Here is a 17,164-nt window from a genome sequence, read left to right on the forward strand (position 1 = left end):
GACTCCCGCTGCACTTGGACAGGATGACGGCCTGTCCCGTTCCTCTGCACTTCTCTCCAGCAGGTGCCTGACCCAGCGTCTTCCCTTCTGCTCTACACAATGAAAATACAGACTGAGTGAGAACAGGAAGAACTAAAGCATTGAATTGTACAAATTACAAATCTGTTCCAAAATATACTTACATTAAATAAAATACGCATTTCAGAAAGAGCTACAGGGAGGGGCTGTGCTCTGGGGGGCCAGCATCCGAGGAAGACGCCAAGAGGGTGTGATCCAGTCACAGTCTGTGGCGGGTCCTCACTGCCCATCTGCAGTTAGCTGCCCGCACCGCTAGCATCGTTACATCCCTCGTGCAGGAAGCCCACTCTGGGGAGAGGGTAAGCAAGCTCTAGCCTCAGCTTTGAGTTCGGGACAACTTCTCACTTCACCGACAGCCCACACAGTGCAGTGTCAGCAAAGTAAACCTGGCAAGGCAAGCAGACAACCCTTTAGAAGCCCAAACACATTTCTTGCTGTATTTATGTTGGATTCTCCATCTACAATGGGCAGTCATGAAGATGGTCTTCTCAGGACCACATAGCCACAGGACGGGGGCAGTCCAGGGGGCCTGAGAGGGAGTGTGAGGACGGGGGAGGGGCGGCTGGCGGCTTTACGTCAGAATCAAACTGCACGGCTGTAGCACGCGGCCCTTCATCATCTGGCGTAGCGCTTGATGTAGTCGTCCACTTTATTCCGGAAGTCCTCCTGTGCAGGGAGAGTGAGCGGGTGAAGTGAAGCTTCAGGGACGGCCCAGAGCCACCAAAGCAGAGGCCCATGTACAGGCCTGGCCTCTGCCACCAGGCAGCAGAGTGACCAGAGACCTGGCTGAGTCAGCACGCTTCCCCATGACGCTGCTGCCTCCTGTGTGGGAGACTGTGCTGGGGGTGGGGGGCACACAGGAGGGGGCCTAGGAGAGCACCCCCACCGCCCCCTCTCTGCAGGTGGGGGAGGAAGGCCGGAGTGTGGGCAGGGTTACAGCCAGGACGCTCCTGCACACCAGGTCTGAGCCACAGCTGCTCTTGGGAAGAGGCTGCTCCCTGGTTCTCTTCCCAGAACCACCCTGGACCTTGCTGCACACGTAGAATGTGCCCACCCCTCCTGGCCCAGGTGCAGCCCCTGACCCCCCAAGGCAGCCACACTGAGCAGAGGTGGTGGCATGCTACAGGCCCCATTCCTAGCCATCAGGAAGCCTCCGATGACAAGAGGCCGTGTGGACCTAGGAACCACCCGGGCCACAGTGGGCGGGAAAGGCCTCTCAGAGCTGGGCACTGCCCCGCATCTGCCCTGGGTCCCTTCTCCCCGAGGTTAGGAGCCGTGTTCTGTGGGACTGAGCACCGAGCCCTCCTGCTCCTAGAGCTCAGCCGTCAGGTCCCCGACGTCCCCGCAGCAGCACACTGCTCTGGCCCCATCCAGGCCACGCAGGAAACAGGCCCAGGGCCTCAGTCCTCAGCGGGCACACTTCCCTCCTTCAGCAAAGCTCTCAGGCCCGGGCCCAGCCACCCGCCCGTCCCCACAGGGGCAGCCTGCAGGAGCATGTGGAGAGAGGAGGCCTGCTGGGAGGGGCAGGGCAGGGCAGGGGCTGGGTGAGTGCTACTCCTTCTCCTGAGTGCCTGGGCTCTGAACAAGGTCAAGGAATCATTACCTGTCCTAAATCCTCATACTGAATTCTACCTGAAAGTCTCAGCTAGGAAGAGCCTCTTCTCTCTGACCTTGGGTGAAACACTTCCCTAAGGGCACACACATTTACCCCAACACGCTATTCATGAATCGCTTCAGGTCCCGGGCCTGCGCCCACATTCCTCCAACCCGGCACAGCCACCGTCGGCCTGGGCTCGCCCGGCTCACCTTGTCCCGCAGATGATGCTCTGCTGCTTCGATATTCAGCGGATCGTCAAAGTTCAGAAGGTCCTGAAGAGAGAAACCACAGGTGAGCGGGGGGGTCTGGCTCTCTGCACTCAGTGGGGCCCCCCCGGGAACGCGGGCTCTTTGGCGCTCTCCCCAGAATGCTGACTGAAAAAGTCAGGGATATGTTTACACAGAATTGTCTAAAGTTTGGTTGAAACAGAAGAAACAGCAACCACATTTATTTCTGATTTTCATGTATTGATTTTTTATTTGAAAGGCAGAGAGACAGCGACCTCCATCTGCTGGTTCATTCTCCAAAACGCCTGCAACAGCCAGGTTGGGCCATGCTGAATCCAGGGGCCAGGAACTCAACCCAACCTCCCACATGTAAGCAGGCGCTGCAATTGAGAGCTGCTGGGACTTGAACCCAGGCATTCCCATAGGATGCGGGTGTCCCAAGCAACATCTTAATTGGTGCCAGGGGCCGGTGGTATCGCACAGTAGGGCCTCTGCCTGTGGCTCCAGCATCGCATATGGGCAACAGTTCGTACCCCAAGTGCTCTTCTTCCAATCCAGCTCTCTGCTTATAGCCTTGGGACGGCCCAAGCAGAAACTCCTGGCTCCTGGCTTCAGATGGGCCCAGCTCCGGCCGCTGCAGCCATTTGGGGGAATGAACCAATGGATGAAAGACCTTTCTCTCTGCCTGTCTGTCTGTCTGTAACTCTGCCTCTCAAGTAAATAAATAAAAAAATTGGTGTCAAATACCTACCAAAATAATGCTATTTTTGGTCACTGGAGAACAACCATTCTCTTTATGAGCATTTCCAAACTAAAAATCCTGTTCTTTTTAATAAAATTTCATTTTCATCTAGCTTACTGATGGCTTTGCCTCCAGGAGTCGTGGCTGCTGACCTTCCCTGGGCTTGCTGTGTCCTGTGGCCACCTCATGAGCTCCCTGATCAGCCCAGCAGAGACAACCATGCACGCTGGCCCGGGAGGGGCAGACTCTCCACCTGACAAGCCCTGGCCTGACCACGCCGCTCTCCAGGACTGTGCATTCCTCTTCAGCGAGAGCTGTTAGGAGGAGCCACAGCTTCCAAAGCTTCCCCTTTGACGGATCATTACACAGACAGCTGTATTTCTCTTCAGGCATTAGGCATACCTGGGGAGTGTGTTCCTGATTTGGAAATAAATGCAGCCATGACCAATAATGCATCGTAAGTACAGCAAACTGCAGATCCCCAGGCTCGCTCACACTCGAGGCTTCCCAGAGAGCCGAGAAACAGGCAAGAACGTGAAGGACCACGGGAGACAGCCAGCGTGGGAGACTGCTTTGGGGTCACCCTGTCCACCGTGTGTGGCCTGAGATGGAGCGAGTGCTGGGATAACCGCCACAAGCCTGCGCCGCAGAACTGGGGAGGCTCAGCCACGCGTGGGTGGGGAGCGCGGGGGCTGCACCCGCTTCCTCCAGGAGGTGCTCCAGGGAGCCAATGTCTACTTCCATGAACTCCCGAGGACCAAGCTGCCAGTCAAAACCTTTTCCTGGCTGAGGGCCCTGGGGCAGAGAGGACCCGGTGAGTGGCAGAGGACGGCGACGCAGCGGCCCTGTCAGAGTCTGTGTTAGCGCCTGTCCTCTTAGGTCCTCTCAAAGGCCCAGCATGACAGAGTTTAAGTAGAACTTCGTTCACTCCAATGAAAAGCCAAAATGGAGCCACAGTAAGATGACGTGACCAGCAGAGAACCGTCCGGAAGACTCCACCGGCGCGAGCCTTCAGAGTCCGGAGACCCTGACTCACCCAGGCGTGCGAGCATGTACTCAGTGACGCCCGATGAGAAGGCGAGAGCAGAGAGGGGCTGGCAGCTTAGTCTGGGGCTTTGTTGTTTTTACTTTGCTGAAGACAATAGCAACACTGTGCCTTCAGACACCCGCTGAGGCGGAGCCAACCCACCCGGTCGTGCAGGCACATCTGCTGGGGTGCACCCAGCACCCCACAGCCCCAGCCAAGGCGGCCGCCCTGAAACGGCCTGGTCGCCCTGTAAGGTGCTGGCCCGTTCAAGACGGGCTCAGTTTCATGGAAGGACCTTAGGTTTTACCAAAGTGGCAAAAACTTTTTTGCCTCCCAGGCAAGGCCCTGAAACTTTTTAAAAGCTCTATTATGAACCACAGCGTGAAGACTCAAAGAGCAAATAACAGTGTGAAGAAACCCAAGGAACCGCTGTCGTGGGGTCGCGCGGGCTTCTTGCCCTGGAGCCCCTGCCTGAGAAGCGCTGTGTCCTGGAAGGACAACCGGCAGCCGCGCCGGCGGACGCTGGGCTCATGGCCGGCAGCGCCAAGGTTCTGGGTTTGCGGAAAGCCTTGAGGCTGGATGGTCACATAATCACCCAGCCAGACCAGGACATCTGGGAGCAATCAGTGCCACCAACTAGGCTGGCTGGTGAGACACAGGAACGGGGCACAGGCCAGGCCACTGGCTACTCACTGAAGAGGCTAACGCAGTGGAACCGCCTTTCCCGGAGGGGCAGGCAGCCACTCCACCGGCTCTGCCCCGCACTCCCAACCCCTCCCCACATGCTGCTCCGAGGCCCTCAGCCGCTGGGCCCCGCCCTACTGCTGGCTCGTAAACAGTGACAGCCAAGAGGGGAACTGTGCGCTCTGTTTCTAAACTCCGCTTAAGGTGATGCTTAAACCTGCAGCCAAGACGCAAAGGACACCTGGGAGTCTGGTCAATATACTTACAGTAAATAAAGAGTTTAATCCCCAGACAACATCCTGAAAGGAGAAAGAAAACAGAAACACCTCAGGCTCCTGTCCACACGGAGCCTTGTAAACCCACGACCAAGAGAGGCATCGAGCTGGATGTCGACACCTGTCCGCAGCACACGTTGTTTCTCTAGACAGGAAGCGGGGACGCTGCTTAGTGCAATCACAGGCTTGGGAATGCGAGCGAGGAGCAGCGACAGGCGTGCGCGTAGGCCTGAGGAGACCAGCTGCCCCCAGTCCACGCCAGGGCCACTCGCCGCACAGGCCAGCGAGGGCACAGCGCTCCACCTGTCACCTGTGCAGCACCCCGGAGCGCCCACTCACGGTCTTTAACACCTGCAAGTACGCTCATCACCACGGCTCCACTGAGGCTTTATGTAGTGCTGCTGTAGTTACTCAAGAGTGAAGCACCAGATTTTCAAGAGATGAACTCCAGAACCAGCGTTCTGACCACACTGACCCAGCAGCTGCGACTCAGAGTCTTCCCCCCAACTCCGCATCCACCCAGGACTCTCCTTACAGGGCTGGTTATCTTATCATTCCACGCTCTCTGCCAGTTGGCAATTCTACTCACCCCTCTGCTTCCACCCATCCACCCATCCATCCGTCCATCCACCCACCCATCCATCCATCCGTCCATCCACCCACCCATCCATCCGTCCACCCACCCATCCATCCACCCCCCACCCATCCATCCACCCACCCATCCATCCGTCCATCCACCCACCCATCCACCCCCACCCATCCACCCACCCATCCACACCCCACCCATCCATCCACCCATCCATCCGTCCACCCACCCACCCACCCATCCATCCATCCACCCATCCATCCACCCCCCACCCATCCACCCCCCACCCATCCACCCACCCATCCATCCGTCCATCCATCCATCCATCCATCCACCCATCCATCATCCATCTATACCCATCCACCCATCCACCCCCCACCCCCCACCCCCCTAACCCTGGTGTGAGCCGAGCCCAGGGCCAGAGCTGGGGTGAAGATGAGTGCCTGGTGATGCACGTCCATGAGACGCGTCCCCACGGAGCACCCACCAGAGGGCAGAGGCTCCAGAGGGGAAGTGGCAGCTGTGTGAGTGGGGCTGCAGGGAGGTGGCTCCCAAGTGGAAGGACGGGGGAGATGCTGGGGAGCAGGCCAGGCCCGAGGCCCATGGGCACAGACCACGGCTCAGGAGGACCGCGGTCACACTGTATGAAGTCTCTTCCTGTGCTGCCCCAGCACGGCTCCTTGTGACGGATACTCAACACCTGACCGTCCTTGCGGGCCCAGGGCGTGGCTGCATGCCAGCGTGCAGCTCTCTCTCCAATGCCTGCTGGCCAGAAGGGTTCAAGACATCACTGTTGAACAAAGACCAGGAGGCTTCCGTGTTGGCTGAAGATGCAGCTCTGAATCCTACAGTCTGGGCCCGTCTGTGGTTCTGGACAGGTGCCTGGTGATGACGGACAAGGACACTCACCCAGCCACAACGGATAGGGTCTCAGCTAGGCCCAGCAGCACTAGGAAGTGAGTGGTGGGGACCGGAGGGAGCAGGGAGCCCTGGGCCACCCATGCGAATTGCACAGGCAAGGCCTTGTGCCGTTCTTACGTGGGGCAGGTGCTCAAGGGAGAGGCCTGAGGGGAAGACTTAGAACCCACAGGGGCTGACCCTACCTTTAATGTCCTCGTGGGAGCCCAGCCCGTGCCGTCAATCGAATGTTCTCTCAGTAAACTGCAACAGACAGAAACGCGCTGTCAGCATCACAGGTGCACTGTAGGCCACAGCTGCCGACAAGTGCTCACGGTGTGTGTGTCGCCCTCCCCGTGACCTACAGGAGACCACAGCTCACGGTGTGTGTGTCGCCCTCCCCGTGACCTACAGGAGACCACAGCTCACGGTGTGTGTGTCGCCTTCCCCGTGACCTACAGGAGACCACAGCTCACGGTGTGTGTCGCCTTCCCCGTGACCTACAGGGGAGCCACCTTCTCTGTCCCTCCCTGGCTCGCTGAGTGGCAAGGCCTCCTCCACCCCAAGCTTGCACACACACTCAGTGATGATTGTTACCGTCCTGCACATGGAAGCTTTATGCGGAGGAACACGCTTCAAACAACACACGGAGCTTCTGTCAATCAAACATGCGGGAAACAACAACTGCAGCCAACGTGATGCGGGAACTGAGGCCTAGTGCTCACCATGTGTGTGCGGGCACAATCCCGTCTGTCACTAACGCCCACAACCAGCCATGGGGGAGGCGCCCCCATTTCCTGTCTGGCAGGGGAGGCGTGCCCGGGGCACAGCCCTGGAGAGCCACATGTCCTTCAAGCCTGGGCAGCTGACCCAGAACCTGGGACTTGACGAGGATGACACCAATGTGAAGTCCTAGCAGGTGACAGTTTTTAAAAACTCAACGTCAGGAGAAAAGCTGATTAGTGCGGAATTCCGGACAGCCACCCCCCTCGAGGGGAGGACCACACTCAGGGCAGCGCATCCGGCTTCAGGGATGTGGTGAGGGCCTACGTCTTAGGCTGGTGCCCGAATCACTCTTGTTACTGTTCTGTCAACTGTAAGTGCACATTATACTACTCATAAATGATTACGTGAGGATTACGTTAGGGTTTTAGTGGCCATCGTAATTGTTAACTGTGACAAACCTTTTCTTTTCTTTCTTTTTTTTGGACAGGCAGAGCTAGACAGTGAGAGGAGACAGAGAGAAAAGTCCTCCTTCCATTGGTTCACCCCCCAAATGGCTGCTATGGCCAGTGCGCTGTACTGATCTGAAGCCAGGAGCCAGGTACTTCTCCTGGTCTCCCATGGGGTGCAGGGCCCAAGCACTTGGGCCATCCTCCACTGCACTCCCTGGCCACAGCAGAGAGCTGGACTGAAAGAGGGGCAACCGGGACAGAACCGGCACCCCTACCAGGACTAGAATCCGGGGTGCCGGCGCCGCAGGTGGAGGACTAGCCACGTGAGCCGCGGCGCCGGCCCAGATTTCCCCCTTTATCAATCACTTGGAGCTGACACTCACTTTTCCAAAGGAGGTGTCCATCTTCTCCATGACAGCTGCTACGTACTATTTATAGACCAAGGATACGCACTTCATTGATCCTTTCTCCTCCAAGTTAGTGCGTGTGTTTTTACTTTTTAAGAGGACCTAGCCCGACATTTTCCAGCTACTGCGCTAATTCTTGCCACACCTCACTAATAGTCTGACTGCAAAGATAGCAAGGTGACAAGAGGAATTCCCACTCTAGGCCTACTTCCGCCTGAGGCAGGGGAAGGAAGCAGAGGGAGGTGAGTGCCCCGGGGCAGCACTGGGCAGCACTGGGCAGCACTGGGCAGGGCTCGAGGGTGCTGGTCACAGCCTGCAAGTGAAGATGGGGTGTTCTGACATCAGCACTGAGGGTGCCTTTAAACAGGGGGCAGGTATTTAGCCAGCGCTGCCGGTGGGCCCATATCCCACACTGAGTGCGAGGGTTTAGTTCCCAGCTCTGCTCCCAGCTCTGCTTCCCGCTAACGCAGACCCCAGGAGGCAGCAGGTGATGGCACAGGTGGCTGGGCCCCTGCCAGCTCTGTGGGAGCCCTGGATCGAGTTCTCAGTCCCCAGTGCAGCCCAGCCTGAACCCCCCCCCCCCCCAGGACCTCTGACTAGCGCACCAGCAAATGGGAGCTCTGTATCTCTCAGATAAAAAAGTTTCAGAAGATTACCTGCATGAAACATTTTGACTTTGAAAAATGAGGGTGATGTGACAGCAGCAGCATAAATAAAACACACAGATGGACACTAATACATTGTAAAAGGGGTCCTAATGTAAGAGACATGTTAAGATTTGCTTATTTTTTTGAAAGGCAGAGTGATAGAGAGGGAAAGACGGAGACAGAGAGAGATTCTGTCTATTGGTTCACTTTCTAAATGGCTACAATAGCCCAGTCTGGGCCAGGCCAAAGTCAAGAACCAGAAACCGCATCCTGGTCTCCCACGAGGGGGACACCTGAGCCATCCTCTGCTGCCTTTCCAGGTGCATCAGTTCAGGGCTGACCAGCAGGAGGCTCCAACAGGCAGACGTGGACACCAGCAGGAGGCTCCAACAGGCAGACATGGACACCAGCAGGAGGCTCCAACAGGCAGACATGGACACCAGCAGGAGGCTCCAACAGGCAGACATGGACACCAGCAGGAGGCTCCAACAGGCAGACATGGACACCAGCAGGAGGCTCCAACAGGCAGACATGGACACCAGCAGGAGGCTCCAACAGGCAGACATGGACACCAGCAGGAGGCTCCAACAGGCACTGACGTGGGTACCAGCAGGAGGCTATAACAGGCACTGACATGGACACCAGCACCTCTAACAGGCACTGACATGGGTACCAGCAGCTCTAACAGGCAGTGACATGGGTACCAGCAGCTCTAACAGGCACTGACGTGGACACCAGCAGCTCTAACAGGCAGTGACATGGACACCAGCAGCTCTAACAGGCACTGACATGGGTACCAGCAGCTCCAACAGGCACTGACATGGGTACCAGCAGCTCCAACAGGCACTGACATGGACACCAGCAGCTCTAACAGGCACTGACATGGACACCAGCAGCAGCTCCAACAGGCACTGACGTGGACACCAGCAGCTCTAACAGGCACTGACATGGATACCAGCAGCTCTAACAGGCAGTGACATGGACACCAGCAGCTCTAACAGGCAGTGACATGAACACCGGCAGCTCTAACAGGCAGTGACATGGGTACCAGCAGCAGCTCTAACAGGCAGTGACATGGGTACCAGCAGCAGCTCTAACAGGCAGTGACATGAACACCAGCAGCAGCTCTAACAGGCACTGACGTGGACACCAGCAGCTCCCACAGGCACTGACATGGGTACCAGCAGCACCTCTAACAGGCACTGACATGGACACTGGCATCACAAGTGGTGCCAACACTGGCTCCCGACGTGACTCTGCAGTGTGGGTGGCCACAGCTTGTGTGTTTCCTACACACAGAACAGGGTTTCCAAGAGGAGACGAGACACAGAACACACAGAGTCCGAGCCTGAGACCTGCCCGAGGTCCCAGTGTCCCAGGGTGACAGGAACAGAATGTGCTAAGGGAGCACATGCGCCTACTTCCCAGGCTTGTCTGAGCGCGGGACCTGCAGTGGGAAGCAACCTGCCCCAGTCCCACGGAGGCCTGCAACCAACATCATCACCTTCGGAGAGAAGGGGCGAGACCAAGCCATACAGCACGTGCCGATTTCCTTACTTAGCAAACACACCCACGCATCCTCTCAGGCCTCTGCGCCAGCGGCTGTAGAGCAGCAGCCACCGGCCCCTGCATCCTGTGACTGGAGGGGGACACAGCCACACAAGGCTCCAGGGACCCGCCTCGCCCCACAGTGCTCCCACACACCAAGACCGTGCCGGGTGGAGAGCACGCCTTCCACACGCATGGCCCCAGTGTGCACGAGCCTGGCATCTACGTCTGCCCTCACGGGTTCATTCGTCTTGTTCTCCCCTCTCCGCTACAGTCAGCCAGCTGGAGGGCAGCGGGTGCTGACTGAACCAGGAAAGGAGAAGGGGACAGTGCCCGCAGGTCCGTCCCGGTGGGCAGTGGGTGACTGGGAACCGGCAGGACCCTGGCACGCAGGCGGCAGAGGGCGCTCTTCGTCCGGGGCAGCGCAGGGAGGCTTAGGGAGCAGCAGGGTGACGGCGGCTTAGCTCAGCCCAAACCCTCCCTCGCGCTGGGCACATCGCACAGCGTTCTTGCGGGGGAGCTAGCACACCGAAACGCCCACGCTCACACACGCAGGGACACTCACCTTAGACAGATCTCCCCTGTCTCTGTGATGTTAGGGTGCCACATCCTAGTCAAGCATCTCACTCGGGGAGGCTGCGACAGACAGAGAGAGTCATGACAACAGCGTCTGTGGGCCACACCAATCCACAGCCTTCCCGTGCCCCGTCTGGTCTCGGTTTCGTGGTGTGTGACTCACCTGGCACGTGCTCCACCCTGAACACTGCTCCCATCGGCTACTCAGCCACACAAGTTTGTGTGTGCACACCACAGCGCCACTGCTCCTCTTACTGGGAATGTCCGCCCACGAGCCCAACCTCAGGTCCTACAGTCGACAGTGCCTGGACCCAGCCTCCACCCCGTCCCCAGCGCATCCTCCAGGCCCCAAACTCCAGCCCGCAGGCGGCTCTGTGCACTAAGCCGGCTGTGAGCTCCCACCCTCGGCTGGATGCTCGGAGGACGCTGCTGTCAGACACTGTCTTACAGGATGGAGAGAGGGTGAACACCAGCACACGGGCAAATATGTGACATTATCTATGCTTGGCTCGTCCAAAGTTGAAGTCCTTTTAATATCTATTATAAAAGCAATCCATATTTAGGAAGAGACAACAAAAATGAAAGGAAATATACATTGTGTATATTAATAAATATGAAAAGCTTATGTTTTTATAAATTTGTGCTTATGTCCCTTTCATTTTTATTGACTTTTATGTATGTAAACACCCCTGTAACTCACCCAGAAGCCGTCTCTCTCGACACCTGATACACGTTTTCTGAGCCTGTTTCCTGGGTTCTATGGATATTCATTTCTTTATAGAAGCAGGAGAACATACTCCACATTTTTTCTTATTTATTTCTGCAACTGTCTCAAAAGGCTTCTCTGTACAACTAACAGTCATTCCACCACTGACCACTCCCACGGCTGGACACTGGGCACCAACACCAGCACTGCGTCACTCCCACGGCTGGACACTGGGCACCAGCACCGGCACTGCGTCACTCCCGCGGCTGGACACTGGGCACCAACACCGGCACTGCAGTCACTCCCACGGCTGGACACTGGGCACCAGCACCGGCACTGCGTCACTCCCACGGCTGGACACTGGGCACCAACACCGGCACTGTGGTCACTCCCACGGCTGGACACTGGGCACCAACACCGGCACTGTGGCCACTCCCAAGGCTGGACACTGGGCACCAGCACCGGCACTGCGTCACTCCCACAGCTGGACACTGGGCACCAACACCAGCACTGCGGTCACTCCCACGGCTGGACACTGGGCACCAGCACCGGCACTGTGGCCACTCCCACGGCTGGACGCTGGGCACCAACACTGGCACTACAGTTACTCCCACGGATGGACACTGGGCACCAACACCGGCACTGTGGTCACTCCCACTGCTGGACACTGGGCACCAACACTGGCACTGCGGTCACTCCCACGGCTGGACACTGGGCACCAACACTGGCACTGCGGTCACTCCCACGGCTGGACACTGGGCACCAATACCAGCACTAATAGCTACTTCCACGGCTGGACACTGGGCACCAACACCGGCATAGATGGCCACTCCCACTGATGTTTTCTGAGATGTGGAAGTTTTTTTTAACTTTATGAAATTTAATGAAATCTTTTTTTTGAAATCATACTTAGAAACATTTTACCATCCAAATACTCCCTGTCCTTTTTCTACTACTCTTACAGTTTCATGTTTTGATTTTTCAACACTCCTGATTTCACAATACCACAAAGTGGACACAGGCCACCATGTGGAGGAACACGCAGAGATGGCTGGCTTGGGGCATGAAGCCTTGCTCTAAGCATTTTCCAAAATGAAACACACACACATATACATACATGCACACACATCCATACACAGACACACACACATAGACACACATACACGGAGAGACCCATACATACACATATACATACATGCACACACATAGACATGCACAACACACATATGCACACACATACATACACAACACATACACACATATACACATTTACGCACATACATACATATATACATATATGCACACACATACACAAAGACACACATATACAGACACCCACATACACATACATACACAATACACACACATACAGAGACATACACACACATATACACACATACACACATGATTTGACTACAGTAGTGAAACAAACAAAAAAACCAAACATTTACAGAGCAACAACAAAAGAAGACAATCCCAAAATGAGGAAAATGTTTATAGCATGGCTAAGAAAACCAAGGGAAAATTTTTTTTGTTAACTAATTAATTAATTTTTAAGGGAAACTCTTTTTTATAAGAACCCTTATAAATACTGTGGTGGAAAAATGGGCCAAGGACAGAACAGTGGCTCATGAAAGTGTAAACAGCTGAAGCAGGGAATGTCTCCACCGTCACTTACTCGGGAAATGAAATTTCAAAAGCACCCGAGACGCAGCGTCCTCCAGGCCAGCGCCCAGGGCGGTGTCCCAGGCTCCCCTCCGCTGTCCCGTCACTACGTCACCACGCTGGCTGGAGGTTTCGGTGGCTGGGCGACTTCTCGTCTCTAACCCCACAGTCTGACACAGGCCGACATGCTACAGCTCACTGAATGTCACCACATCAGCTCAGCCAGTTTCTACACTGAGATGTCTAAACAGGTTTTTTGGGCGTGCACTTGGGGTGGGGGACACCTCCGTCACTGATGAGACGCTTCGGGGCAGGCGTCCAGCCCAGCAGTCCACAGGCCCACGTCCTGTACTGGAGCACTGCTTCCTGCCGACGCAGACCCTGGGAGGCAGCAGGGACGGCTCAGGGGACTGGGATGCTGCCACACACAGGAGACACCTGCATTGTGTTTATGGCTCCCTGCCCTGGCCCAGCCACGTCCCAGCCACTGAAGGCATCTGGGGGAGGACCAGCGGAGGGGAGCACCTCGCTCTCTCTGCCTTGTAAAGAAATTAACTAAAAGATCTGCCAGCGCTGACGGAATCCTTGTGCTGTGCCGGAGTCCCATCAGCAAGGTGCTGGCTCGGACGCCAGCGAGTCCAGAGGGCCTTTGTGAAGCCGCGGGTTCGTGGCTGACACTGGCTGCGCCTCCTCACGAGAGAAACATGGACCCTCAGCGCCTGCTCTCGTGGTCTCTGCAGCCTGTGTGTGCGCAGACGCCGGTTTCACTCCTCCTCTCTGTCCTGCACTACCAAGAGTCACGCACTGGAAACAGCCCCGGACTCTCACAGGGCTCCGCTGAGGGGACTTCTAGACGCGAAGTCACGACCACAGGGAAGCCAGACGGCTTGTGTTCAGTGAGCGTGACGTCCTGCAGTCTCCTGGAGACGCTGCTGCAGGCCACAGCGAGGCCCACTGCCCTCCCTGGACTTGTGGGCTGACACGTACAGCTTCACCTCCGGGGAAACCTGACCAGTCTCCAAAGAAGACAGAAACCAAGTACAAACTGCTGATCACGGCAGCCAAGCTAAACGTCAAACACAAGAATACAGGAGGGCTGCAGGGACCACATGGTTCTTTGTCCACGGGAACAGGGGGAAGAGGGGCTGAGGTAGAAAGTCCCACGAGAGGGGACACTGAGATGACCGGCCTGTGTGGCGGCCACCGCTTCACAGAGAAGGGAGCCCGAGGCTCAGTGGCCGCCACCTGGTGTTCACCATTTCCCTCCCCGCCACTGCTCAGTAAGGCGCCAGGGCCGACGGACACACGGACAGCAGGACACACACGTCTGCAAGCTGGGCAGCCCTGGGCACGAGCTGGCTTCAGCAATCAGCCGGCCACAGCGCCAGAGCCAGTCAGGTACGTTGTGGAGGAAAGAGGTGAGGGACAGGTATGGGATACGGATATTGAGATAAGCCACTGAGCGAGCAGAAAAACGAAGCAAGACGAAGTGAGTGAAGACGCCGAGCCACACAAGTCCACCCACGCAGCCCTTCCTGCCGTGCTAAGAGCTCCTGTGTCGCTTCTTCCTCTCCTGAGAACTCTGCTGCTCGACGCCCTCCATACCGCAGCGAGGGTCCCCGGCGTCCCGGGGCGTGTCTGGGGGCCGTCGCTCACGCGACTCTCCTCCCTCAGCAGACCGGCCAACCTTTGACGTAACACCCCTACTTCCTGTGCGGGGAGTCTGGAATCCTAAACATCGACGCCGTCTCTGCACGGAACCCACGCGCTCACGCTCTCCCGGGGCAGCACAGGGCCTTCTGGGCAAGTCCCGGCAGCAGCTGCAGACACATGCACGAAGACTGAGCTACCTGCTTTCTCGTCTTTGCTCAAGCGTCCAGTGTCGTTATCTTGGGTCAGCAGCTCTTCTCCGCCACATGACTGCATCTCAGGATGGGCTCGACGGCGCCAGCACAGCGCCGTGGCCGCCACATAAGGAGACGCCACGTCTTACTGCACCCTGTCAGACTGCTCCTCGCCACTGCTGGGCTGAGTGGGTGAGAAAACACCAGATCTGCCACGCAAGTCACCGGCACAGCCCTGCTCCCTCACACAGGGGTCGTTCAGAATCTTCCGTGGTTTCTCACTGCCAAACAACGCCCGACAGAAGCCCAGTCCGAGTTTCTCACCTTCCCCCATTTTCCCCAAGCCCTAATCTTCAGTCGTCAGCCCGTCTGCCGCCACGGTCGCGGGCGCTCACTTCTGCACCCGAGCCTACAGCGCCACACGGTCCTGGCACCGGAGCCTGCGCCGGACCAGGACGACTCACGTTCAGCTTCTCCTGGGAAGCCGCACTGGCTGCGGTCACCTCCCCCAAGTGACCGTCTCCTCCCTGTCGAGGCGCCCACGTTCGTTCTCCATCACTTGTCAGTATCTGGGCCGCTTGCCACCCCACGTCACTGTACGGCACCCCCTACCTCTTCTCTAAGTTCCTCACAGGCAGAACGGATGTGACAGTATTTGCTATGATTATTAACTACAAGGGTCTCTGAAAGATGAACACAACACTACGCTGTTTATTATGAAATTCTAAAATATACACTTAACAGGCTTCTGGAATTTGGGCGTTAAATCAAATCTACAGCCTTACACAGGCAGAACGCCTGGCGTACTCAGACAGCAGCAAGTTAGCACCCAGCCAGTGGAGGGCACGCCGGGGACCGTGGGTGCTCTGAGACAGCAGCAGGCCCGTCACAGGCAGCCCCACCCACAGAGGGAGGCAACCAGGCGCCGACGCAGGCTACTCACCACCATGTTGTATGCATCAGGAACTTCAGTTTCAAACTGAAATTTTCCACCCTGGTAGTAACCCTCATCTATCAAAAACACAAAACAAAACAAAAAAATCCTTTAAATGAAAAAAAAAAAAGAAACAAAAAGCAAATACTATGTTAGGGTATGGCAGAAACACAGGTTAGCAGTTTACAAACAGGGCTGCAGCGTTCCTGGGCACACCAGAGGGAGTCCCACCTGACCCGGACAACGTGGGCTCCAGAGCGCCCCCTGCCTGCCGCCTGCCTCCTCCCTTCAAGGGAGGGCAAGGGCATCCGGATGGAAGGCCGGCTCCTTCCCACCCCACCACCCACTTCCCTCCAGGACGCGGGGACCAAGACGCTGCTCTGCAGGGCACACGGCGTCCCCCTCCCAATGCAACCCAGGCCTTGCTGGAGTCACTTCTGTCGCCTGCTGCTGCAGTGGCGCTGGAAGTCACTCCCAACACCCCCGGGACACACCAGGGAACCAGGAGACCACCTCCCCCTGAGACATACCAGGGAACCAGGAGACCACCACCTGCTGGGACACACAGGGAACCAGGAGACCACTGCCCCCCGGGACACACCAGGGAACCAGGAGACCACCTCCCCCAGGACACACCAGGGAACCAGGAGACCACCTCCCCCGGGACACACCAGGGAACCAGGAGACCACCACCCCCCAGGACACACCAGGGAACCAGGAGACCACCTCCCCTGGGACACACCAGGGAACCAGGAGACCACCACCCCCTAGGACACACCAGGGAACCAGGAGACAAACGGCCCCCCGGACACACCAGGGAACCAGGAGACAAATGGCCCCGGGACACACCAGGGAACCAGGAGACCACCGCCCCCTGGGACACACCAGGGAACCAGGAGACAAGCGGCCCCAGGACACACAGGGAACAACAGGCTCTCTGGAACGAGGGCCAAGCATCCCCGCCATGTCACCCCCGCCCCCGCCCCACTGTCAGGGCCCTAGGGTAGTCCTGTCTTCCCTGACTGTGCGCAGCCTGGCATCAGGAAACCCTGCCGGTGCTGCTGCCGGCAGAGGGCGCTGCAGCACGAGAGAGCTACTCCCCAGTTTCACAGTTGTCAGAACTAGGGCTGTCTTTAAAAATGAAGGCTCAAGTTCCCCCAAAATATTTTTGCTGAAAACAAATTAAATATTACCATTTCCCACAATGTTTTACATAAAATGAGAAGCTAATAGCAAGTTGCTAGCCTCAAGGCAATCACCGCCACACAGATTCTGTTTCCTCTACAGGAGCTGAGACTGCGTCCACTTCTCTGCTGCCCAGTGATTACATCAGGATCACCGGGGCCCGATTGTTCTTATTCTTTTCCAATGTAATAGCAGATAAATAGTATTTATTTTATTCCTTTTAATATTCAAACAAATTTTAAAATCATTTATTTATTTGAAAGGCAGAGAGAAACAGGGAGGACTCCTATCCCTGGTTCACTCCCCAAACGTCTCCCTCATGAGCAGCAGAAACCCGATTACTGAAGCCATTATCACATCTCCC

The 17,164-nt window shown here is 56.7% G+C and overlaps 1 protein-coding gene across 14 annotated transcripts in view; it reads right to left on the reverse strand.

Annotated features, from left to right (window-relative positions):
* Positions 1-487: 487 nt before the first annotated feature.
* The window catches only part of UBE2F (ubiquitin conjugating enzyme E2 F (putative)), a 51,921-nt gene continuing 35,244 nt past the window's right edge, over positions 488-17,164 (reverse strand). For 6 of the 14 annotated variants that reach the window (XM_017339602.4, XM_017339599.4, XM_070069972.2 and 3 more), the window contains 6 exons: positions 15,625-15,692; positions 10,456-10,526; positions 6,320-6,377; positions 4,622-4,654; positions 1,885-1,947; positions 488-744 (listed from right to left, as the gene is read on the reverse strand). In XM_017339602.4, the coding sequence (XP_017195091.2) occupies positions 694-744; positions 1,885-1,947; positions 4,622-4,654; positions 6,320-6,377; positions 10,456-10,526; positions 15,625-15,692 (344 nt within the window). In that variant the 3' untranslated portion in view covers positions 488-693. Of the gene's footprint in view, positions 745-1,884; positions 1,948-4,621; positions 4,655-5,789; positions 6,099-6,319; positions 6,378-10,455; positions 10,527-14,687; positions 14,866-15,624; positions 15,725-17,164 lie in introns of those variants that run through there. The other 8 variants (XM_089328831.1, XM_089328828.1, XM_089328829.1 and 5 more) reach the window with 3 other exon arrangements.

Source organism: Oryctolagus cuniculus, chromosome 3 (assembly GCF_051225735.1).
Source record: "Oryctolagus cuniculus isolate XC-2025 breed Fujian yellow rabbit chromosome 3, ASM5122573v1, whole genome shotgun sequence".
In the NCBI taxonomy this organism is placed as follows: Eukaryota; Metazoa; Chordata; class Mammalia; order Lagomorpha; family Leporidae; genus Oryctolagus; species Oryctolagus cuniculus.